General features: G+C 43.4%; 1 protein-coding gene across 2 annotated transcripts; it reads left to right on the top strand.

Moving 5' to 3' along the window:
• The first annotated feature begins 1,123 nt into the window (after window positions 1–1,123).
• AQP8 (aquaporin 8) lies at window positions 1,124–24,336 on the top strand. Of its 2 annotated transcripts, XM_056534731.1 has the most exons (7): window positions 1,124–1,161; window positions 6,943–7,369; window positions 13,866–14,124; window positions 18,798–18,924; window positions 20,036–20,250; window positions 21,769–21,903; window positions 23,309–24,336. In XM_056534731.1, the coding sequence occupies exons 3-7, from the start codon at window positions 13,874–13,876 to the stop codon at window positions 23,349–23,351; spliced, it is 771 nt and encodes a 256-aa protein (XP_056390706.1). In that variant the 5' UTR covers window positions 1,124–1,161; window positions 6,943–7,369; window positions 13,866–13,873; the 3' UTR covers window positions 23,352–24,336. The 2 variants fall into 2 exon arrangements, with proteins under 2 accessions (XP_056390706.1, XP_056390707.1); XM_056534732.1 differs by lacking the exon at window positions 1,124–1,161 and having other exon boundaries at window positions 6,866–7,369.
• The last annotated feature ends 991 nt before the right edge of the window (window positions 24,337–25,327 follow it).

The raw sequence follows: 25,327 nt of genomic DNA, 5'->3' as shown, positions 1-25,327 counted from the left end.
TATTGTATTTATTCTAAAGCACAGAATAAAAATGTAAAGAGATAATTGAAAAAAAAAAAACACTGATGAAAATTAGAGAACACTTTCCGATACCTGCAAGTTATTGGCATTAATCTGGCAACTGGTGCTAATTTCCTTAATGATCCGACAAATCCTATTTAACTGACAGCCTAACTTTCCAGCTTGCGCTGACTTTCGCTGACCAAAACCATTTGAAACCATTTTGCAGAAAGTTGTCCAGATGAAGGCCAAAGGGGTGACCCTATCAGCCATAGCAAGAGAAGTTGGTCGTTCCAAGTCTGTGATTTCTAGAATATTGCATCTTTACAACATCACAAACTCATTCAAGTGCCCCAAGAAAGACAAATGCAAGAGAGGAAATGATAATGCGGAGAATCTCCATGGGTCATCGTTTCAACACTGCAGCTGGAATTGTTCGCCAGTTCAGCACTGAACAGGGTAAGGATCTGTCTCGCCATACAGTGTCTCGATGTTTAAGAGCATTTGGACTGAAAGCCCACTCTGTAGTGACCAAAACTCTCATTAACAGAAAGAATCAAAAGGCTAGACTCACCTTTCCTGAGGAGCATCTTATGTGGACAGAGGAGAAGTGGTCCAGAGTTCATTTTAGTCATGAAAGCAAGTTTCATTTATTTGGGTCTGATGGGAAACATTATGTTCGTCAACAAACTGGGAAAAGACTGAACCCAAAGTGTGTAAAGAAGTCAGTGAAAGGTGGAGGAGGAAGTGTCGTGGTTTGGGGAATGTTTTCTGCAGCAGGAGTTGGACCTCTCATACAGCTATATTGCAGAGTCAGGGCCGGCGTTAGAACATGGCAAATTGGGCAATTGCCCAGGACCCCCATCCTCCATAGGGCCCCCTGTGGCTGCTATAGTGTTTGTAGCTGGGGGAAGCAGTGGAACCCTGCAGCCAGCAGCAGCCAGGATTAAGCCACGCTGCAGAGTTCAATCACATAGTACCGGCAGCGGAAGGTTCCTTTAACACCCCCCCCCTCCCCCATCTCCTCCTGCTGCTGTTAGATGTCGCACAGTTTAGCTGCCTGTCGGCCGACGATGTGGATGTTAGTCTGCAGGCACCAGAAGGCATGAATATCTAGCAGCTCCTGAAGTATTTAATGCAACCAGCCAGCCTTCAATAAAAGTAAGTAGATGTAATGTGTAGATGTACATGTGTGATGCAAACCGTTTATCTGTTACATGTATTTGTGTATAGTGTGCTGTATGTGTGTGTAATGCAGGTATGTATATACACATGTATGATATATGTGTGATTGAGTATATATGTGTTGTATGTATGCATGTGTATATGTATAGTGTTTTTAATATATGTGATATACAGTGGTGCATCTGTCTCTATCTGTCACTAGGCCCGACCCTAGTGCAGCAGATATCGCAGCGGTGGCAAAATCTCATGGTGCTAACATTTGAGATATATTCAGTCATGGCCGTAAATGTTGGCACCCCTGAAATTTTTCTAGAAAATGAAGTATTTCCCACAGAAAAGGATTGCAGTAACACATGTTTTGCTATACACATGTTTATTCCCTTTGTGTGTATTGGAACTAAACCAAAAAAGGGAGGAAACAAAGCAAATTGGACATAATGTCACCAAACTCCAAAAATGGTCTGGACAAAATTATTGGCACCCTTAACTTAATATTTGGTTGTACACTCTTTGGAAAAAATAACTGAAATCAGTGGCTTCATCTTTTAGACGTATGTTTGCGGTCATTGTCCTGCTGGAAGACCCAAGATCTCGGACACAAACCCAGCTTTCTGACACTGGGCTGTACAGTGCGACCCAAAATCCACTGGTAATCCTCAGATTTCATGATGCCTTGTACACATTCAAGGCCCCCAGTGCCAGAGGCAGCAAAACAACCCCAAAACATCATTGACCTCCACCATATGTCACTGTAGGTGCTGTGTTCTTTTCTTTGTAGGCCTCATTCCATTTTTGGTAAACAGTAGAATGATGTGCTTCACCAAAAAGCTCAATTTTGGTCTCTTGTGTCCAAAAGACGTTTTCCCAGAGGGATTTTGGTTACTCAAGTTCATTTTGGCAAAGTGTAGTCTTGCTTTATGTCTCTATGTCAGCAGTGGGGTCCTCCTGGGTCTCCTCCATAGAGTTTTATTTCATTTAAATCTCGACGGATAGTTTGCGCTGACACTGATGCTACCTGAGCCTGCAGGACAGCTTGAATATCTTTGGAACTTGTTTGGGGCTGCTTATCCACCATCCAGACTATCCTGCATTGACACTTTTCATCATTTTTTCTCTTCTGTCCATGCCCAGGGGGATTATCTACAGTGCCATGGGTTGCAAACTTCTTGATAATGTTGCGCACTGTGGACAAAGGCAAATCTAGATCTCTGGAGATGGACTTGTAACCTTGAGATTGTTGATATTTTTCCACAATTTTGGTTCTCAAGTCCTCAGACAGTTCTCTTCTCCTTTTTCTGTTGTCCATGCTTAGTGTGGTACACACACAAACAATGCAAAGACTAAGTGAACTTCTCTCCTTTTGTAAGTAGTCTTGTAAGAAGCTTATGGATGGTTATAGGAAGTGACTGATTTCAGTTATTTTTTTCCAAAGGGTGTTAACCAAATATTAAGCTAAGGGTGCTAATAATTTTGTCCAGCCCATTTTTGGAGTTTGGTGACATTATGTCCAATTTGCTTTTTTCCTCCTTTTTTTGGTTTAGTTCCAATTCACACAAAGGGAATAAACATGTGTATAGCAAAACATGTGTTACTGCAATCCTTTTCTGTGGGAAATACTTCATTTTCTTGAAAAATTTCAGGGCTGCCAACATTTGCGGCCATGACTGTACACACATATATATATATATATATATATATATATATATATATATATATAGTTATCAGTGTTTCCCAACCAGGGTGCCTCCAGCTGTATGGGGCATGCTGGAATTTATAGACTCACCCTCCCATAGATTTGCATTGAGGGGGTGGGGCGTGATGTCATGAGGGGGTGAAGTTATGACGTCACAAACTCCTGGCATCGGCTCCAGCATTCAGAACAGTTTGTTCCAAACGCTGAGCAGCGGAGTACCCCTTTAAAACTGAAAACATTAAAACAATGAAATGGCCGCCCAGAGTCCTGATCTAAACCCAATAGAAAACCTCTGGAAAATCCTTGGTGACAAAGTTATGGCCCAGAAACCAACAACAGTCGCAGAACTGTGGAATATACTGGAAGAAGAGTGGAGCAAAATCCCACCAGAGTAGTGTAAGAGACCAGTGATGTCCTGTGGGGGGCGCGTGAGAGACCAGTGATGTCCTGTGGGGGGCGCGTGAGAGACCAGTGATGTCCTGTGGGGGGCACAGATGTGTGAGAGACCAGTGATGTCCTGTGGGGGGCACAGATGTGTGAGAGACCAGTGATGTCCTGTGGGGGGCACAGATGTGTGAGAGACCAGTGATGTCCTATGGGGGGCACAGATGTGTGAGACTAGTGATGTCCTGTGGGGGGCACAGATGTATGAGAGACTAGTGATGTCCTGTGGGGGGCGCAGATGTGTGAGAGACTAGTGATGTCCTGTGGGGGGCGCAGATGTGTGAGAGACTAGTGATGTCCTGTGGGGGGCGCAGATGTGTGAGAGACCAGTGATGTCCTGTGGGGGGCACAGATGTGTGAGAGACCAGTGATGTCCTATGGGGGGCACAGATGTGTGAGACTAGTGATGTCCTGTGGGGGGCACAGATGTGTGAGAGACCAGTGATGTCCTGTGGGGGGCACAGATGTGTGAGAGACCAGTGATGTCCTGTGGGGGGCACAGATGTGTGAGAGACCAGTGATGTCCTGTGGGGGGCGTGTGAGAGACCAGTGATGTCCTGTGGGGGGCGCAGATGAGCTGAATTCATTCAAACCAAAGACCTGTACACTTCCTACTGATTGGTGACTGTTGTTACCTTCAGAAAATGCACTTAGAATCTTTCTCTGTGCTTCAGTCATTTGTGGCAAAGCCACAGGGTGTCTCGGTGTGCAATGGTGTGTTGTAGGGGGCAAGATGTTATTAACCCCTAAATGTTCGTGACGCCAGGGCGTGGTTTTCCGGGTAACCACCTGAACAGTAGCACCGCTATCCCAATGTTAGGCAGGGTAATAATAGTACGAGTATTCGTCCTCATGATCAATACAGAATATTATTTAAAATATAACTTTTAATGTACTACAGACTAAAATTAGAAGATGACAATAAAACTAAGATATGTGCTATTTGTACTTAATAGTGCTAGGGAGCCCGGGGGTGTGCAGACCCAAAACTTAAGGATAGAAGGATAAACCACGCCTATAGTAGATATAGATGAATAATCTAAGATAGGAGCGACTAAGTTCCTGTATTAGAAGATGTAAATGTATAATTATTCAATATTGAGATGATATAGGGATTAGAGAGATGGAGGGATATGTGCCCACTATGATAGATAAACCCATCCCTCTTTCCCTGCCTTTTGAGGGACCCACCTCCTTAACAGGGTGGCCTCAACCACGGTGACGTTCCCTACTCTCACTAAGTGAGGGGAAAAAAAAAAACAACAAAATGAGACAATAGATAGATGGGGATAGGGCTGCACAACCCAGGGCTCCAAAAATAAAGTGTGTGTGGTAACCACAATAGTGCGAAAACAATCAAACAAATATGTAATAACCCAACTCCAACGCGTTTCACCTGTCAAATTTAAACAGGATCATCAGGGAGAACCGTGGCACCAAACATAGACATTAGTGATAGTGATAGCACCAATTTAAAAGGCAGGGCACTTATGATGGCCAAGTATACCCTAAGAGCGCAGCGTACCAGACCCAGATAGTAGCTAATTCCTCCAAATTTGCCCTCCTAGTGTAAGATGTACACTAGGTGCATGAGGTATGCCACATGTAATAAATTGTGCCCTTATGCAGAGTAAAGGCTGTTAATAGCCATGATGTTTACTCATTACAGACATGTACACGAACAACAAGGAGATATTGTTTTTCTTTGCACAATTTGCTAGCATAGATATAGATGCAAAAATATACACATACCTAAGTACTTTAGAATCCAGAGTACTTAGGTATGTGTATATTTTTGCATCTATATCTATGCTAGCAAATTGTGCAAAGAAAAACAATATCTCCTTGTTGTTCGTGTACATGTCTGTAATGAGTAAACATCATGGCTATTAACAGCCTTTACTCTGCATAAGGGCACAATTTATTACATGTGGCATACCTCATGCACCTAGTGTACATCTTACACTAGGAGGGCAAATTTGGAGGAATTAGCTACTATCTGGGTCTGGTACGCTGCGCTCTTAGGGTATACTTGGCCATCATAAGTGCCCTGCCTTTTAAATTGGTGCTATCACTATCACTAATGTCTATGTTTGGTGCCACGGTTCTCCCTGATGATCCTGTTTAAATTTGACAGGTGAAACGCGTTGGAGTTGGGTTATTACATATTTGTTTGATTGTTTTCGCACTATTGTGGTTACCACACACACTTTATTTTTGGAGCCCTGGGTTGTGCAGCCCTATCCCCATCTATCTATTGTCTCATTTTGTTGTTTTTTTTTTTTCCCCTCACTTAGTGAGAGTAGGGAACGTCACCGTGGTTGAGGCCACCCTGTTAAGGAGGTGGGTCCCTCAAAAGGCAGGGAAAGAGGGATGGGTTTATCTATCATAGTGGGCACATATCCCTCCATCTCTCTAATCCCTATATCATCTCAATATTGAATAATTATACATTTACATCTTCTAATACAGGAACTTAGTCGCTCCTATCTTAGATTATTCATCTATATCTACTATAGGCGTGGTTTATCCTTCTATCCTTAAGTTTTGGGTCTGCACACCCCCGGGCTCCCTAGCACTATTAAGTACAAATAGCACATATCTTAGTTTTATTGTCATCTTCTAATTTTAGTCTGTAGTACATTAAAAGTTATATTTTAAATAATATTCTGTATTGATCATGAGGACGAATACTCGGTGACTTTTCTTGCTTAGATCCTCTTGACATTTATCATTACGATAACATAGGATCACATAACTATGTAAGTGATTTCCTAGTCGATGATAACCCCAGGGTAATAATAGTCCAAGACCAGGCAAGGGTTAACGGTAGCTTTACTGAGGTAGACAGATGGAAATAGTCTTTACAGCTAGGACAGGATCCCAGAGAGGTGACCAGTAACACAGAAGGACCTCGCAGCTTGCTGAGACATGTAGTTACTTTGATATACTTTAGTTCAGCCACGTAGACTAGAATAGACTTGACTTTAGACTTGACCTTACTGTAGGTAGTGACAGGAGACAGAGATGACTTGACTTACTGGAATGTGGCTGTAATTTAGGCTCGAGGCCTCCAGATGTGCTGGACACTGACCCTGAGACATCTGGACTTTACTGTATCTCAGCAGGAGTGATAAGAGAGAGAGATTGTAATGGCTGCCCCTCTTATAAAGGGGGCTGAGCCAGAAAACCATAGGTCAAGCTGCAGGTCACCTGGTTAGCTGGTGCTCTCTGGGTAACAAACACATCATGTGAACACATTATCATGTGACAACTCAAAGGTCCTTTATACATAACACACATAACACTATACATAATATATATTACTATAGGGGAGACACTGCAGGAGGGCCCCTAGGACACAGAGGGACTCAACCTGACAGGGCCTAAGTACTGTATCCTGTACTGGGACATCACACATTGCTGTTCTCTGATTATCATCATCACATTTTTTGAAAAATAAAGGATTTTATGTTGATATACTTTGGGTATTTTGTAAAACACTGTTCTAATGGCATGGTGTACCCCTACAAAGATCCTTCAAATGATGATCGATGTAGATGACATTATTTCAGAAAAAATCAAGTGTTCATAACTTGTTCTCTTATTTTGATCTCCAGTGTATATTCTGAGCAGAACTTTGGCATCTCCTCAGGTTGGGACGTTATTCTTCTCCCTATATATCACCTGCATATTACTTTCTGATCTTCTGCTCCGTCCTACAAGGCAAAGTCTGCGCAGCGTTGAGTATACTGCACTTCCATCCCGTATTGTACTGTGATACCAGAGGGGAGGGCGCGTCATCTACCTTCTTGGCACTGAAGATTATTGACTTCAGGAATGATTGAGATAAGAGCACATTAGAGTCAAGTGTGATTGGTCGCCGCGGACCCAACTGCTGCATTTTTATGGCTTTTTTTTTATAAGGAGAGTAGAGTACTTGAGGGAAGGTCTTCATCTGGAGTCAGTCAGTAGGAGCCCCTCCATAGGTGGAGACAACTGCGGTGCGACCATCTCCTGAAAGGTGACAGCAGCTCGGGTATCACAGTAAGTCAATCTATATATACATCATTTATTTTACTTTTATATATATATATATATATATTTTTTTTTTACCTTTTATATATTTTTTTTTATCATTTTGACTCTCTAGGTCTAGTGTTTTCCAACAAGTGTGCATCCAGCTGCTTTAAATGGGTTATCCAGATAAAAACTTTTTTATATATATCAACTGTTAAACAGATTTGTAAATTATTTCTATAAAAAAATCTAAATCCTTTCAGTTCTTATGAGCTGCTGAAGTTGAGTTGTTCTTTTCTGTTTAAGTGCTCTCTGATGACACGTGTCTCGGGAACTGTCCAGAGTAGAAGCAAATCCCCATAGCAAACCTCTCCTACTCTGTGCAGTTCCCGAGACAAGCAGAGATGTCAGCAGAGAGCACTGTTGCAAGACAGAAAAGAACAACTCAACTTCAGCAGCTGATAATTATTGGAAGGATAAAGTAATTTACAAATCTGTTTAACTTTCTGGAGCCATTGTATATATTAAAAATTTTTTTTTCCTGGAATACCCATTTAAAACTACAACTCACAACCATAACCTGTAAAAAAAAAAAAAAAAAAAATTGCTTCTTTCTTTTCTTTCTTTCTTTTTTGAAAAGGCTTCTGAAAAATGAAAGAAGCGATCTGATTGGTTGCTATGGGCAACTCAGCAACTTTTATTCTGGATGGGTTTTGATAAATCTCCCCCAATGTTTTTTGGTGTGTGCAAAAAAATGCTGTGGCGAGATGTTGCCTGGGAGTCAATAGGAAAACACCTCTTGATGTTTTTTAACCTTTGGTGTTTTTTATCCCTGACTCGGTGGCAGATTTCTAAAGTCGCATCATGCCAAGACTAGGGTGTTGTTGTTTTTTTCTCTGGGAATTTTGGCATTTTTTTTCTTCCAGGAAAAACCTGCTGGAAAAATTCCGCTTGGAAATTCCATTGCAGCAGAGTCCCATTGTTTTCAACGGGATTCTGCCGCACTGTGCCTGCATTGAAACATCTGCCGCAGTCTCCGCAGAAAGGATTGGCTTGTGAATTATTTCTCTTATTTTATTTTAAAAATGTTTTTGCCAGATTTGTGCCAACATTTTTAGACTTACTGGGTAACAGCAAAAACTATGTTTAACAACCCAAATTATGTGCCTGTAAAATGAAATTAAATTTGGAGGAGGGGTGTAATTGCAGTTTTGAGCTATAATACAACCATTTTTTTTTGGATGTTTATGGCCCCATAGAACTGTATGTGTCCATAGACTTAGCAAACATGGTGGCATTTGTTTTGGTAAAATTACTGGTGCAATTTCTTGCAATGGCTGTAACATCTCCCCCAAACCTTGTGTCACCACCTAGGCCCGGATTTAACATATGTATTTAATCTAAACACATAATTTTATCAAGGATTAGAAAAGCATAGAGGGTTTTCTCCAGAAACAGCGCCACACCTGTCTTCAGGCTGTGTGTGGTATTACAACTTGGCACCATTTACTTCAATGGAACTGAGCTGCAATACCTCAAACAACCTGAGGACAGAGGTGGTGTTGTTTTTGTGTTTTTGGGAAAATCATTTGCTTTGTTTTTCTATTTTTGGATAACCACTGAGCTGCCCACACGTAAGCCATTGTAGGACCCACATGAGGATTTGGGGTACAGATAACACAACACTTGATATTGGGGGGGGGTCCCTTTGATTTAAAAAGATCTTATGTAATGTGGAAAACATAAAACATGCTAACTAATAGTATATACACCCCCCATAAAAAAAATTAAATATATATACAGCACAAGTCAGAGGCCTTTATCTGTCATTATGTTTAGATTCCCCTCATTATATTTATGGAGATGATTGGGACTATTAGGAAAGTATAGAGACCGATGTGACTGTAATATAGATAATTGTGCTCCCCCCCCCCTATAATCAGAGGGCTATGGGGGGGATGTTGCACCATATACTATACCAGTGTTTCCCAACCAGAGTGCCTCCAGCTGTTGCAAAACTACAACTCCGGGCATGCTGGGAGTGGTAGGCTTGCAACAGCTGGAGGCACCCTTGGTTGGAAAACATTGACCTATACTATATACTACTATATAGTCCAACATGCTGGGAGTTGTAGTTTTGCAACAGCTGGAGGCGCCCCTGGTTGGGAAGCACTGACCTACACTATATAGTACTATAGAGTCCAACATGCTGGGAGTTGTAGTTTTGCAACAGCTGGAGGCACCCCTGGTTGGGAAACACTGACCTATACTATACACTACTATATAGTCCAACATGTTGGGAGTTGTAGTTTTGCAACAGCGGGAGGCACCCCTGGTTGGAAAACATTGACCTATACTATATACTACTATATAGTCCAACATGCTGGGAGTTGTAGTTCTGGAGCAGCTGGAGGCACCCCTGGTTGGGAAGCACTGACCTATACTATATACTACTATATAGTTCAACATGCTGGGAGTTGTCGTTTTGCAACAGCTGGAGGCACCCCTGGTTGGAAAACACTGACCTATACTATATACTACTATATAGTCCAACATGCTGGGAGTTGTAGTTTTCGTTTGGGGCAGCTGCTGAGCCACAGGCTGTATCAGGGCATGCTGGGAGTTGTAGTTAGTAACTAACTGCAACTCCCGAATGTAATAAAAAAAAAAAAGCGATCAAAAAGTCCTATCAAAACAAAAATAGTACTGTAAAAAACGACAGATCGGGGCGCAAAAAATGAGCCCTCACACAGGCACCGTATAAGGAGAAATAAAAAAAAGTTATAGGGGTCAGAATAGGACAAAATTTCCCCCGCATATGTGTATCCTGTGATGTCACGCATATATATTTAATTATGCAAATTAGCATGGCAGTTATTTTTTATTTTTTTTGCAAGAAAGGTGGCAACTCTAAATAGGACACACAATAGGCAAAAAAAAAATCTTAATCCTTCCAATAATTATCAGCTGCTGAAGTTGAGTTGTTCTTTTATGTCTGGCAACAGTGCTCTCTGCTGACGTCTCTGCTTGTCTCGGGAACTGCACAGAGTAGAAGAGGTTTGCTATGGGGATTTGCTTCTACTCTGGACAGTTCCCGAGACAGGTGTCATCAGAGAGCACTTAGACAGAAAACAACAACTCAACTTTAGCAGCTCATAAAAATGCTGAAAGGATTAAGATTTTTTAATAGAAGCAATTTACAAATCTGTTTAACTTTCTGGAGCCAATTGATAAAAAAAAAAAATTCCCTGGATAACCCCTTTAAGGGGGAATTCTTTCCTACCATACAGACCGATGGGATCTTATTCATGGACCTCTGGGATCCTCAAAAATAGGAATAGAAAAACTAAGAGCTATTTTTTTTTTTTTTCAAAAACAGCAGCAAACCTGTTCTAAGGTTGTGTGTGGTATTACAGCCCAGTTCCACGGAAGTGAATGGAGCCAAGTTGTAAAACCACGCACAACCTGAGGAAGGCGGTGGCACTGTTTTCGGAAGAAATAAGCTGTTTGACTATTTCTGTATAATCCCTTTGGAGGCCAGTTTTGGTGGGTGGTAATATGGCTTCGTGTCAAGGTCCCAGACATGGTTAGCATCTGGTAATCCTCCAATTCCACTCCCCAAGATTATATCTTATTGTAGTATTTGATCGGTGGGATCCCTGGCCGGTGGAACCCCAAATTACCACAAGAATGGGAGATCCCATGTTCCCCAAGTGAAGGCACTTGCTGAAGATATTGGAGCACTGTTCTTGGCTATCTTCTTCTTGTTCTTGTGCCCAGGGGATGGACCTCCACCGATCAAGAGCTTAGCACCTATCCTATGGACAGGTAATAAGTTATTTTGGGATAACGCCTTTAACCAGTCTTAGATCTCCTTAGGAACCTATGTAGCTCTCTGTGATAGGTCTTGGTCTTGAGCGGCGGTCTCCAAACATCTAGAGGGCCACAGTTTGGAGACCACTTGTCTTTAGGATGTGCAGTAACCCTAAATTCTAACACCTACAGACCGATGGAGTTGCATTTACTATTCTGGTTGTAAGATAGGGGGCAGCTTTGAGCAAAACGTTGAGCCGGGTGTATTCATTGAGACCTCAACTCTTAAAATCGTAAAACCTGGAAGATTCCTAGCTGTGACTTTGATATAAGTCTCCCGGGGACAAAGATAAGAGGAGATACAAAGGGCAGGAATCGAAGATAGTTCTTCTAGCCTTTATCTCGTAGTGTCCTTGATCACTGGATTGCTCCATCATACGTGTATTTATGGGGGTAATGGAGCATTTCTCATTCTGGAAGACCCACAACGACCATGTGTTATACAGAGAGCCTACTGATTTTAAGGGGTACTCCACCGCTAGACATCTTATCCCCTATCCAAAGGATAGGAAGTAAGGATTACTCTACTGCTAGACATCTTATCCCCCATCCAATGTATAGGAAGTAAGGGGTACTCCACCGCTAGACATCTTATCCCCTATCCAATGTATAGGAAGAAAGGGGTACTCCACCGCTAGACATCTTATCCCCCATCCAATGTATAGGAAGTAAGGGGTACTCCACCGCTAGACATCTTATCCCCTATCCAATGTATAAGAAGTAAGGGGTACTCCACCGCTAGACATCTTATCCCCCATCCAATGTATAGGAAGTAAGGGGTACTCCACCGCTAGACATCTTATCCCCCATCCAATGTATAGGAAGTAAGGGGTACTCCACCGCTAGACATCTTGTCCCCTATCCAATGTATAGGAAGTAAGGGGTACTCCACCGCTAGACATCTTGTCCCCTATCCAATGTATAGGAAGTAAGGGATACTCCACTGCTAGACATCTTATCCCCTTATCCAATGTATAGGGAGTAAGGGGTACTCCACCGCTAGGCATCTTATCCCCTATCCAATGTATAGGAAGTAAGGGATACTCCACCGCTAGACATCTTATCCCCTTATCCAATGTATAGGGAGTAAGGGGTACTCCACTGGATAGGGGATAAGATGTCTGATTATGGGGGGGGTACCCCACAATCTTTGGCTTGGCACCCCGGCATTCTGAACACAAACATAAAGCTTTGCTAGGCTTCGGACGGCCATTAATGTCTATGGGAGGGGGCATGACAGTTGTGGTCATCCGAATCGGGAACGGAGCGGAGTTAGCTTTGTAAATGAGGATTACTTGGGTATTTGGGTCAGAGAATGTGGGGGTCCCAGCAACCGGACCCCCCACGATCAGAAATCTTATCCCCTATGCTTTGGATATTTGATAAGATGTCTAGGGGCGGAGTACCCCTTCTAAATTAAAACTGTGTAATACCTCATTTCTCCTGTGGGAGTGCTGTAGGGAAATTGAAACACCTGTTTACACAACAGAAGTGGACAATCATTTGAAGTATCTATCCCAGTATAGCCCATTTAGTGTGCCTCCAGCTGTTGCAAAACTACAACTCGCAGTATGCCCGGACAGCCGTAGGCTGTCCCGGCATGCGGAGAGTTGTAGTTTTGCAACAGATGGAGGAACACTAATTGGGAAACACTGATCTAGACATTACCAGAGACTGGCAGATAGAGTCTGTACCTAGGGGTGTGACCTGTTTGGACTATGGTTATTAATAACTCCCCAATTCCACGCATAGGGCGGCTTTCAGGAAAGGGGGTCACCTTGGGGAAAAATTTATCTACACAATGCAAACAAAAAACAAACAATTTGTGTCCGGAAAGCTTACAATATCTTATCATTTATACGCTTTTTGTATTCCTTCCCAGTACAAAATCAACCAGGTTTTTAGGAAGCGATCCAGTTACCGCATCAGTTCTTGGCTATGACATAGTCACGCCACATTGCGCTAAACATCGTGCTCACACATAACAGTCCCATCATCCCAGTGGAGTATACAATCTAATTTCCTTTGCCTAGAACCTTGAATTCACCTTAAAAAAATCTCCTGCCGTTTTTCTGTCTTCAGCGCCTGTGCAGATCTGTGTGTCTCCATGGTGACAGACTACAGAAAAACCTTGTGTGTAGTCTGGTGCCGCAGTCATGTCATCACTCTTTGCCTCCTCTTCTACCGTGTGTCGGTTAGCAAATGAGGCATGGAGGTTGTAGTAAATAACAATAGAGAGACATAGGTCTGTCTTATTTTTAACACATTGGCTGCAAAAGTATTCATACCCTCAAAACCCACACAAAACATGATATCACCTACTCGAAAATGGCTGCAATGGAGTCTGTGGCCCCAACCAAGGTATAGATGGGGGAACCGCTGTGGTTACTTGAAGGTGGTGGAGAAGGGAAGAGACTTCATTGGGTTGGCCAAGGCCATCAACTGTCCAGAGAATAATGTTGGTCCTTGGATTTGCCAACTGGGGGACAAAGAAGCCCCAGACCTTCCTTTTAATGGTATCCATCCCAAAAGAGCACCATGCCTTATTTTGGTTGTGTTTTATTTCCCTGTGGCACCCAATTTCTTCAGTGCCCCCCCCCCCCAAACACAAATTTGTCCTGACCCAATATCGTTCTCTTGTATCTTATAGATTCAGCCATGACAGACACCGAACTGGGCAACATGACCTTCAAGGAAATGGAAGAAAAGGAGACCAGAAAGGAGCCGAAGCCCCACTGGTATGAGGTCTACGTCCAGCCTTGTATAGCAGAGCTAGTGGGCACCACTCTCTTCGTGTTCATTGGGTGCCTTTCCGTCATTGAGAACTCATCCGACACAGGAAGCCTCCAGCCAGCTCTGGCCCATGGACTCGCCCTTGGACTGACCATCGCTATCCTTGGCGGCATCAGGTAAGCTAATGTATAGGTGACCGGCAGATGGGTACAATAATTACGTCAAACATAAAATCCACCATAACATTACCATAAATCATTGTTAAGTGTTCTGTTTTGTTGGGCTGAGATATTTATTTTATCTATATAGGGAGAGCAGGGAAAGTCGCTGCCAGACACCACTAGCGAATGCTAGAAAAACATAGGATCGAACATAAGGAAATCCAACTTGCCCCTTTTCTTTCTTGATATCTGCATTTTTCTCAGCCCTTCTCAGCACTGATCGCTGTCAGGATTAGGGTTAGAGGTTACGATTAGGGTCATGATTAGGGGTTAGGGTTATGATTAGGGTTATAATTAGGGGTCAGGGTTAGGGGTTAAGATTAGCAGCAATGCACAACACCAATTTATCTGCTGTCTATGTAGACTCACAAGTGACTTCTTCTAAAATCAGCGTCGTTCCCTTCTCTTCTCCGGGTCATCATAACGATTTCTTCCAGCCACAATTCTTCACCATTAAACCTGCAAAACAAACCTATTAGGCTCCGCACTTTTCCTGCATCAGGTTCCAGATTCCCCATTCGAGTGAAGAGGAATACAGGGGCGTATAGGTGTAAAGGGGAAACAGGGGGGTGTAGAATAGTGTACATGGGTGTCAGAGGGATGTAGAGGGGTGCAGGGGTGTACATGGGTGACAGATGGTTGCAGAAGAGTGTACATGGGTGATAGGGGGGTGTAGGAGTTTACAGAGGGGTGTACATGGGTGTAGAAGAGCGTACATGGGTTACAGGGAGGCGTAGGGGGGACAGAGGGGTGTACATGGGTAATGGGTGTTGGGGGTGTAGAGGAGTTTACATGGGTGACAGATGGGTTACAGGGAGGCGTAGGGGGACAGAGGGGTGTACATGGGTAATGGGGGTGTAGAGGAGTTTACATGGGTGACAGATGGGTGTAGAAGAGTGTACATGGGTGACAGGGGCACAGAGGGTGAACATGGGTGACAGGAAAGTGGACAAAGGTGAAAGGGGTAACAGAGGGGCGACAAAGGGGGGGTGGACTGGGGCCGGGAGGATGGATGGTCCTGGGGCCAGGAGGATGGATGGTCCTGGGGCCCGGGAGGATGGATGGTCCTTGGACCGGGAGGATGGATGGTCCTTGGGTCGGGAGGATGGATGGTCCTGGGGCCGGGAGGATGGATGGTCCTGGGGCCGGGAGGATCGTCCGTCCTGGGGCCGGGAGGATGGTCCTGGGGCCGGGAGAATGGATGGTTCTGGGGCCGGGAGGATGAATGGTCCTGGGGCCAGGAGAATGGATGGTCCTGGGGCCGGGAGGATGGATGGTCCTGGGGCCGGGAGGATGGATGGTCCTGGGGCCGGGAGAATGGATGGTCCTGGGGCCAGGAGGATGGATGGTCCTGGGGCTGGGAGGATGGATGGTCCTGGGGCCCGGGAGGATGGATGGTCCTTGGACCGGGAGGATGGATGGTCCTTGGGTCGGGAGGATGGATGGTCCTGGGGCCGGGAGGATGGATGGTCCTGGGGCCGGGAGGATGAATGGTCCTGGGGCCAGGAGAATGGATGGTCCTGGGGCCGGGAGGATGGATGGTCCTGGGGCCAGGAGAATGGATGGTTCTGGGGCCGGGAGGATGAATGGTCCTGGGGCCAGGAGAATGGATGGTCCTGGGGCCGGGAGGATGGATGGTCCTGGGGCCGGGAGGATGGATGGTCCTGGGGCCGGGAGGATGGATGGTCCTGGGGCCGGGAGAATGGATGGTCCTGGGGCCGGGAGAATGGATGGTCCTGGGGCCTGGGAGGATGGTCCGGCGCACCATCCCCATTACATATATCCCCTTCCCTGTGACTCACTCATGGCGCCGCAGGGGGACGCTGTGTGCACAGTGCTCACATGAACACAATGTGCACGCAGGCTTCCCTTCCCCCCCTGCGCTGCCATGATTCACAGGCGCGCAGGCCGGGGTGGGAATTTTTTTTTAAAATTTGCCAGAGCTTCGCGATACCCAGGGGAATCACTGGTCTAATGTCTATGGCCAGTTATGGTCAGAACAATGGTCCGAGGACATTTTGAGGGTCTACAGTCAATGGCTGTCCGGGCATGCTGGGAGTGGTAGTTTTGCAATCGCTGGAGGCTCCCTGGTTGGGAAACACTGGTCTAGAAGACAGGAGGAGCAGGTTGTGTCTATATGTTCTGTAACCATTAACTGGCCTTTAAGAAGAGAAAAATAAACTGTTATGGCTCCGAGATAAGAAGTCACAATATCATCTTTGCACCTGCGGCCGTACACCCAGTCACCCCTATTACTGGCGTTTTATGGCATCCACCACCCAACGTCCACGGCACCAATACACAGATACCAGATGTGCGCTATATATATACATATATATATATACATACATATATATATATATATATATATATTATATGTCACAAAGAAATATATATGTTATTTTTATAGGATTTTTGTATGAATGGCACAATCATAAAACATGGCAATAAATGTAAAAAATGAAATGACCCTTGTTTAGAAGTCACCGCAGCGTCTTTTCCCGGAGCAGCCGTATTCCTCCTGCAGTTACTTGTGGGGTTTCCTTCGTATCCCGAACAATTCTTCTGCCAGTTGTGGTGAATTCTTTCTCGATCACCCGACCAATGTTTGGTATCAAGAGATGCCGGAATTTTCCTACTTGTTAATAAGGGATTGAACAGACTGATCGCATATTCAAGGCTTCAAACTCAAGATAACAAACTCTATTGGTTTACAGACACTATAATGTATAATGACCGGTGCTGGAAATAACCTTGTGTGGCCAATGTAACCTGTGTCTGTTACAAGGACAATTCTTCAAGGGGAGGGAAACTTGTGATCAGAGTCATTTGGGTCATTTTTAGTGTTATTACAATTTAAATATCTATCTCATATCTATCTATCTTCTATCTATCTATCTATCTAGATAAAGCAAATACGATGCAGCACTCCACAAATAGCAAAGAAGGTGGTTTTATTCCATCATGTGCATAGATGGAATAAAACCACCTTCTTTGCTATCTGTGGAGTGCTGCATCGTATTTGCTTTATCTGGATTAAGGAACCGGAGGACCCAGGTTCCAGATATTCGGGCACCCCGAATCTCTTTTTTACTCTGGATTTTGGTTGTGCCGTTTTTATTTGCATTGTATCTATCTCTCATATCTATCTATTTATCTCTCATATCTATCTATCTCATATCTATATCTGTGTATCTCATATCTATCTATCTATCTATCTCATATCTATCTATCTCATATCTATCTATGTCATATCTATCTATCTATCTATCTATCTCATAGCTATATCTCTATCTGTCTATCTTATATCCATCTATCTCATATCTATCTATCTATCTCATATCTATCTATCTCATATCTATCTATCTCATTTCTATCTATGTCATATCTATCTATCTATCTCATAGCTATATCTCTATCTGTCTATCTTATATCTATCTATCTCATATCTATCTATCTATCTCATATCTATATATCTCATATCTATCTATCTATATCTATCTATTTATCTCATATCTATCTATCTATCTCATATCTATCTATCTATGTCATATCTATCTATGTCATATCTATCTATCTATCTCATATCTATATATCTCATATCTATCTCTATATCTATCTATTTATCTCATATCTATCTATCTATCTCATATCTATCTATCTATCTCATATCTATATATCTCATATCTATCTCATATCTATATATCTCATATCTATCTCCTATCTATCTATTTATCATCTCATATCTATCTATCTCATATCTTTCTATCTAATATCTTTCTATCTATCTATCTCATATCTATCTATCTCATATCTATCTATCTATCTCATATCTATCTATCTATCTATCTCATATCTATCTATCTCATATCTATCTATCTCATATCTATCTCATATCTATCTATCTCATATCTATCTATCTATCTCATATCTATCTATAATTTACACTTTCTCCACATTGTCTCCATATTCATCTCATGTTACAATGAATAATATTCCAATTTACTGCAGCTTTCTTTTCCTTTCCTATGATCTGTATTTTATTGTCCCCGACCACCCACAAAAAAAAAATATTGTTATTATTCTTATTATATTTACAATACAAAGGAACTCTCCTTCTGAACGGCTTCACATTCACTTTAACAATATCATTTTTGCTTGAAAACCTTTATTATCAATCAAACGTCAATCACTTATACAATTAATAAGAAATAATCAGGTTAACAACATCATTCCCTGGTTAGTCCACTTGGTGGCGCTGTTGTACGCAGTAATAATATCACTCGCAGGCATGCTGGGCCTTATTGTCTTCATGTCGCACCGCATACGGTTTATAAACATTTTCTCCGGTGCAACAGTCAAGTTTGTAATGGAAAGTGTCCAAACCTGTGTACAAAGATGATAACATCGCCTGCTGAGAGGCTTCACTACACACTGCTCATTTTTGGTTATTTTTGGCTCCATTTCCTGAGGTGACCCCGAGCATTCTGGGACATACAGAGAGAAACATAAGAAACGAATGCACATTTTTAATGTGGCCCCTAGGTGGTGGGAGCCCCAGGGCAAATGCCTTTATGTCCTGGCCCCATTACTTATTCTAATGATTTATTTTCTTTCTATGGTTTCAGTGGCGGACATTTTAACCCTGCGGTGTCCCTGGGCGCCTCTATAATTGGAGGACTCAACGTTATACTGGTTGTGCCATATTGGATTTGCCAACTCAGCGGAGGGATGATCGGGGCAGCGCTCGCCAAGGTATAATAAAAGCGTAGAATATTGGGGGGGGATAGACTCGACTATGGAGTCTATTGATGGAATTTAAAGGGGAGCACCGCTTTCTGGTGGTTCACTGTATATGGTTCTGCTACCCTGGGCCTGGGTCCGCCTAGGGAGCAGGGCAGAGTGGACAGGCCACCACTCCCTAATAAAGTGCCTACTTAAAGGGGTACTCTGGTGGAAAAAATATATATTTTTTTTTAAATCAACTGGTGCCAGAAAGTTAAACAGATTTGTAAATGACTTCTATAAAAAAAAAATCTTTACCCTTCCAGTACTTTTTAGCAGCTGTATGCTATAGAGGAAATTCTGTCCTTTTTGAATTTCTTTTCTGTCTGTCCACAGTGCTCTCTGCTGACACCTCTGTCCGTATCAGGAACTGTCCAGAGCAGGAGAAAATCCCCATAGCAAACCTCTCCTGCTCTGGACAGTTCCTGACACGGACAGAGGTGTCAGCAGAGAGCACTTTGGACAATTCAAAAAAGAAATTCAAAAAGAACAGAATTTTCTCTGTAGCATACAGCTGCTAATAAGTACTGGAAGGGTAAAGATTTTTTAATAGAAGTCATTTACAAATCTGTTTAACTTTCTGGCACCAGTTGATTTATAAAGACCTAAAAAAAAATAATAATAATAATTTCCCACCCCTGGTCTAGATCATTGTTTCCCAACCAGTGTGCCTCCAGCTGTTTCAAAACTACAACTGCCAGCATGCCTGGGCAACTGGATAGTTTTGCAACAGCTGGAGGCACACTGGTTGAGAAACACTAGTCTAGAGAAAGATACGCTACTGTTATTTATGTATTAATGTTTTCTACTCCGCTCACAGCCAAAGCTGCATTCATAAATGTAGATAGAAGAGCTCATGCCTCCTCACTGCCCCCTACTGGATGAATGTCTAAAACTACAACTCCCATCCGTTGTAACAGGATGGAGAACGCTGATTCAGAGCAGTGTTCTCCATCCTGTTATTCTCCAGATTATCGGAGCACGTTGCGAGTGGGATGCTCTGTTGTAGTGCATTGTGGGGGAAGACAAAGTATCATGTGATGTCTCCAGTTTCCTTATCTATCATACTTTTTTCCCTCAGGCCCTGACGCTGGAGGAAAAATTCGCCAATTCCAGTGGAGCTACGTTCGATGTGGTGTCCAGTGACGGCCAGGTTCCCCGCGCCCTTGGGGCCGAAATAGTTATGACTTTCTTCTTGGTGCTCGCCGTCTGCATGGGGGCCGTCAATAGGAAGACCGCCACTCCTCTAGCCCCCTTCTGCATAGGCTTCACCGTGACGGCAGACATCTTGGCTGGGTAAGGAACACCATGGCTGACATGATATTTCCAAAGTCCTCCCATACGATTTCTTCTTATGCTGATCTTTAGGACTTCTCTCGTGCTGCACCATGTTCTGGGAATCACTTAAAGGGATACTCCAGTGGAAAACTTTTTTTTTTTTTTTTTTTAAGTCATCTGGTGCCAGAAAGTTAAACAGACTTGTAAATTTAATATCAAGGTAGAGGTGCAGGGAGAGCACACATGGGGAACAATATCACCTAATGGTGTCTGCGGTGACCTCCGATACCAGTCTCTTGGCACATACAAGATATGAAGTATCAACTAGAACAACAATAGGAGACGTAGGTGCACTCACCGCAAAGTTTGTCGCATCTCGGTGTCCGGTGTTGGGTAGCCAGGTCACGGCATTAGGCGCTGGTATCTTGTGGCGCTCAGAGCCTCTGAGCGCCACAAGATACCAGCGCCGAATGCCGTGACCCGGCTACCCGACACCGGACACCGAGATGCGACTGTCTTAACTTTGCGGTGAGTGCACCTACGTCTCCTATTGTTGTTCTAGTTGAGACTTGTAAATTACTTCTATTTAAAAAAATCTTAATCTTAATCTTCCAGTACTTATTAGCTGCTGAGTACTACAGAGGAAATTCTTTTCTTTTTGGAACACAGTGCTCTCTGCTGACATCTCTGTCCATTTTAAGAACTGTCCAGAGTAGGAGAAAATCCCCATAGAAAACATATGCTGTTCTGGACAGTTCCAAAAATGGACAGAGGTGTCAGCAGAGAGCACTGTGCTCGTGATGTCAGGAGAAAGCATTGTGTTCCAAAAAGAAAAGAATTTCCTCTGTGGTATACAGCAGCTGATAAGTACTGGAAGGATTAAGATTTTTTAATAGAAGTAATTTACAATTCTGAATTCGGGTAGAAGAAACAGACATGGTCGCACATCTACAATCTTGTATAATGATCTAATTGCTTCTCAGCATAATATCAAAAACCCCAATGCCACTCAAACCAGTCTATGGGTCGCACCCCCCCCCGCAGACACGGCGCCACGGCAGCAACGGACGCCGCACAGCACCACACCAGTGTGAACAAGGTGTAATAGCTCACTTACCATGCTCTCCCAGTCAGACTGGAAAGCTGCTAGGAAAGAAATGGCCCTTGTGTAGCTAATTACTACCTATATAGGGTTGGGCTGAGGGGGTGGGGAAGAGTGCAGACAACATGTTAAAAAAAAAAAGAGGGGATAGAAATTCAGGTAGAAAAAACAGGCATAATTCTGTTTAACTTTCTGGCACCAGTTGATTAAAAGAAGAAAAAAAAAAAGTTTTCCACCGTAGTACCCCTTTAATAGAACATCAATAATCACATCTCCTTATAGCAATGTTTCCTAACCATGGTGCCTCCAGCTGTTGCAAAACTACAACTCCCAGCATGCCCGGACAGCCAAAGGCTGTCCGAGCATGCTGGGAGTTGTAGTTTTGCAACGCCTCTTCGATTTAATTTTCACTTTTTGTCATTGGTTTATTACAGAGGGGCCATTTCCGGAGCCTGTATGAACCCTGCGAGAGCCTTCGGCCCAGCTGTGGTCTCCAACTACTGGGCGTATCACTGGATATACTGGGTTGGACCCATTATTGGCGGTCTGCTAGTGGGAGGAATTATTAGGTAAATACATAAATAAATAAAAAAAATTATAATTATATATATATATATATATATATATATATATATATCACAATTTTTGGGTTTTATCACCCTCTTTTGTTTATGGATAAAGAGATTTCGGGGTGAAATGTTTTTGTGTTTGTTTGAATGGCGTCAGATTGGTTGAAAACGTGGCGCAAAACCAATTTTCAAAAGAATCTTGTCTTGTTAGGGCGATCCCCCTCCCCCCCAGGGGGTTGTGGCTTTAGAAAAACCAATGGCAAGCGGCAGGGCTTAAATTGTCATAACCATCCAGTGGCCAAACATTAAAGGGGTAGTCCAGAAAAAAAAACTTTTTTTTTTTTTTTTTTTCTTCATTATATATCAACTGGCTCCAGAAAGTTAAACGGATTTGTAAATTACTTCTATTAAAAAATCTTAATCCTTCTAACAATTATCAGCTGCTGAAGTTGAGTTGTTCTTTTCTGTCTGGCAACAGTGCTCTCTGCTGACATCTCTGCTTGTCTTGGGAACTGCACAGAGTAGAAGAGGTTTGCTATGGGGATTTGCTTCTACTCTGGACAGTTCCCGAGACAGGTGTCATCAGAGAGCACTTAGACAGAAAAGAACAACTCAACTTCAGCAGCTCATAAGTACTGAAAGGATTAAGATTTTTTTTAATAGAAGTAGTTTACAAATCTGTTTACCTTTCTGGAGCCAGTTAATATATAAAAGAACATTTTTTTCCTATATAACCCCATTAATACCTAAAGCATGGGCATGGTGGGCTGTATGGATGACCATATGGTTTCAAGATGATAGTTGGATAAGTAGGTTACCGCCATAGAGTGTCAAGATAGTACCATCATACAGTACCTAAATGATACTGCCATATATAACCATCCAGTGGATACATATTTATATCCAAAGCATGAGCGCGGTGGGCTGTATAGGTGAGTGTTTAGGTTCAAGATGATAGTAGGACTAGTAGGTTACCACCATAGAGTGTCTAAATAGTGCCATTATACAGTACCTATATAATACCGCCATACAGAGTCTAAACAATATCACCATTTAGTGGCCACATAATAAAAGTGGGCACCTCAGGCTGTATGGGTGACTACTGCTTTAGTAGGATACCATCATTGAACGACTATATAAGACAACCATGCAGAACCTAGATAATACCGCCATACTATGTCTGAATAATATAACCATTCAGTGGACATACATTTATTTCCAAAGCATGCACATTGTGGGCTGTATCAATTTCGGTTCCAGAGCGTAGGATTATTAGGATACCACCATAGAGTGTCCAAATAATACTGCCTACGATGTCCAAGTAATATCACCATTCAGGGGCCAAATAATACCGCTATATAATGACCAACAAATGCAATAACTGCTGTTCTTCTCTTACCTCAAGGTTACTCCTCGGAGACCCCAAAATCCGCCTCTTCCTGAAATGACGTGATACAAAGAGTCTCCCCTCTGACTTCTGGGCTCGTCCTGCACCACCAGCAGAGGGCGCTGTTCCCTCATTCACCTTCGCAGAACAAGAGACCTGGATACAAAGTCATGAACTTTCCCAGATGGCTTCAAATACATGGAGAAAGGATCCTACAAACACCACTTTAAGCCAAACCACGCTAAACCAAAGCCGGGGGGAGTCTAAAAGGAACGACAGCGACGAGACGCGGTCATTGCTGACTCCGCAGACCTAACAACTCCGCCACTAGGGGAGGCTCTTATGTCCATTGCTCAGTTGACTGCTTTTGGGCTTAAAGGATTCTGGGATTGCTTTGCCTGCTTTATACCCCTTGCGGCAAGCAGAATACTACCTAGCAGTATACACATCATAAAAAGCTAATATTATAGTAGTTTCATTACTATAGCGCTCCGGAGTCATTATAACCACTGTGTGGTTCTATCTTCATTTAACCATCAGATTGAGGTGGTGCCAGAGGGGTTTATGTGCATCACCATGATACTTTTCATACACTTTCCATTTAGTGTGACAGGACGTCACATGGCCTGACATATATACATGTGTAGCCTAGACACTCACTCAGCTGCTGCAGAACTGCATTGAATATGATGCTGAAACTATGCTGAACCGGGAATCATTCCTACACATGGTTATTGCCATGCATGGCAGATGTATGTAGGAGAATGGCTTACAGCTGGTGCCGAACTACAACTCCAAGCAGTGTAGAGTAATGCCTACTGGGTGTTGTAGTTTTACAACAGCTGGAAAGCCCAAATCCTATGTAATAGGCCCCATAAAAATAATAAATAAATGAGACTTCCTGTATTACTATAAACCAGTGTTTCCCAACCAGGGTCCCTCATTCTGTTGCAAAACTACAACTCCCATCATTCCCAGACAGCCTGGAGGCATCCTGGTTAGGAAACACCACTATGAACCCAATGACGTTATGTACATATTCTTAATTGCACAAATAAATATATTTACATTTTTAATAAACTTTGCTTTTTTTCTCATTTTGTTACCAAGTATGGGTACAATTACACTTCTCCCTATTGAGGCATATTATTAAAGGGGTATTCCAGGGAAAAACTTTTTTTTTTTAATACCAACTGGCTCCAGAAAGTTAAACAGATTTGTAAATTACTTCTAAAAAATCTTAATCCTTTCAATAATTATCAGCTGCTGAAGTTGAGTTGTTCTTTTCTGTCTGGCAACAGTGCTCTCTGCCGACATCTCTGCTTGTCTCGGGAACTGCACAGAGTAGTGTCACGATTCGGCTGGCTGGAGGTGGATCCTCTGTGTCAGAGAGGGATTGGCGTGGACCATGTCGGTGGACCGGTTCTAAGTTGCTACTGGTATTCACCAGAGCCCGCCGCAAAGCAGGATGGTCTTGCTGCGGCGGTAGCAACCAGGTCGTATCCACCGGTAACGGCTCAACCTCTCTGACTGCTGAGATAGGCGCGGTACAAAAGGACAAGGCAAGAGCAAGGTCGGACGTAGCAGAAGGTCGGGGCAGGCAGCAAGGGTCGTAGTCAGGGGCAACAGCAGAAGGTCTGGAACACAGGCTTGGGACATACACAAAACGCTTTCTCTGGCACAAGGCAACAAGATCCGGCACTAGTGGGAAGGGGAAGTGAGGTTATATGAGCAGGGAGCAGGTGGAAGCTAATTAGACTGATTGGGCCAGGCACCAATCATTGGTGCACTGGCCCTTTAAATCTTAGAGAGCTGACACGCGCGCGCCCTAGAGAGCGGAGCCGCGCGCCAGAACGTGACAGCCGGGGACCGGGATAGGTAAGTGGCTTGGGATGCGATTCGCGATCGGGCGCGTCCCGCTATGCGAATCGCATCCCCGACGTCAGTGTCAGTGCAGCGGGTCTGAGCGGGGCGCTGCAGAGAGGAGAACGCCGCAATCGCTCCGGGGAGGAGCAGGGACCCGGAGCGCTCGGCGTA

Source organism: Hyla sarda, chromosome 8, assembly GCF_029499605.1.
Source record: "Hyla sarda isolate aHylSar1 chromosome 8, aHylSar1.hap1, whole genome shotgun sequence".
In the NCBI taxonomy this organism is placed as follows: domain Eukaryota; kingdom Metazoa; phylum Chordata; class Amphibia; order Anura; family Hylidae; genus Hyla; species Hyla sarda.
This window is presented reverse-complemented; position numbering and strand designations above follow the sequence as displayed.

Coding starts and splice junctions, on each gene's coding strand:
- AQP8 (XM_056534731.1), top strand. CDS start 13,874: ATGACAGACACCGAACTGGGCAACATGACCTTCAAGGAAATGGAAGAA. Junction 20,251..21,768: donor ACGGCAGACATCTTGGCTGG/GTAAGGAACACC, acceptor GGTTTATTACAG/AGGGGCCATTTCCGGAGCCT. Junction 21,904..23,308: donor CTAGTGGGAGGAATTATTAG/GTAAATACATAA, acceptor TCTTACCTCAAG/GTTACTCCTCGGAGACCCCA.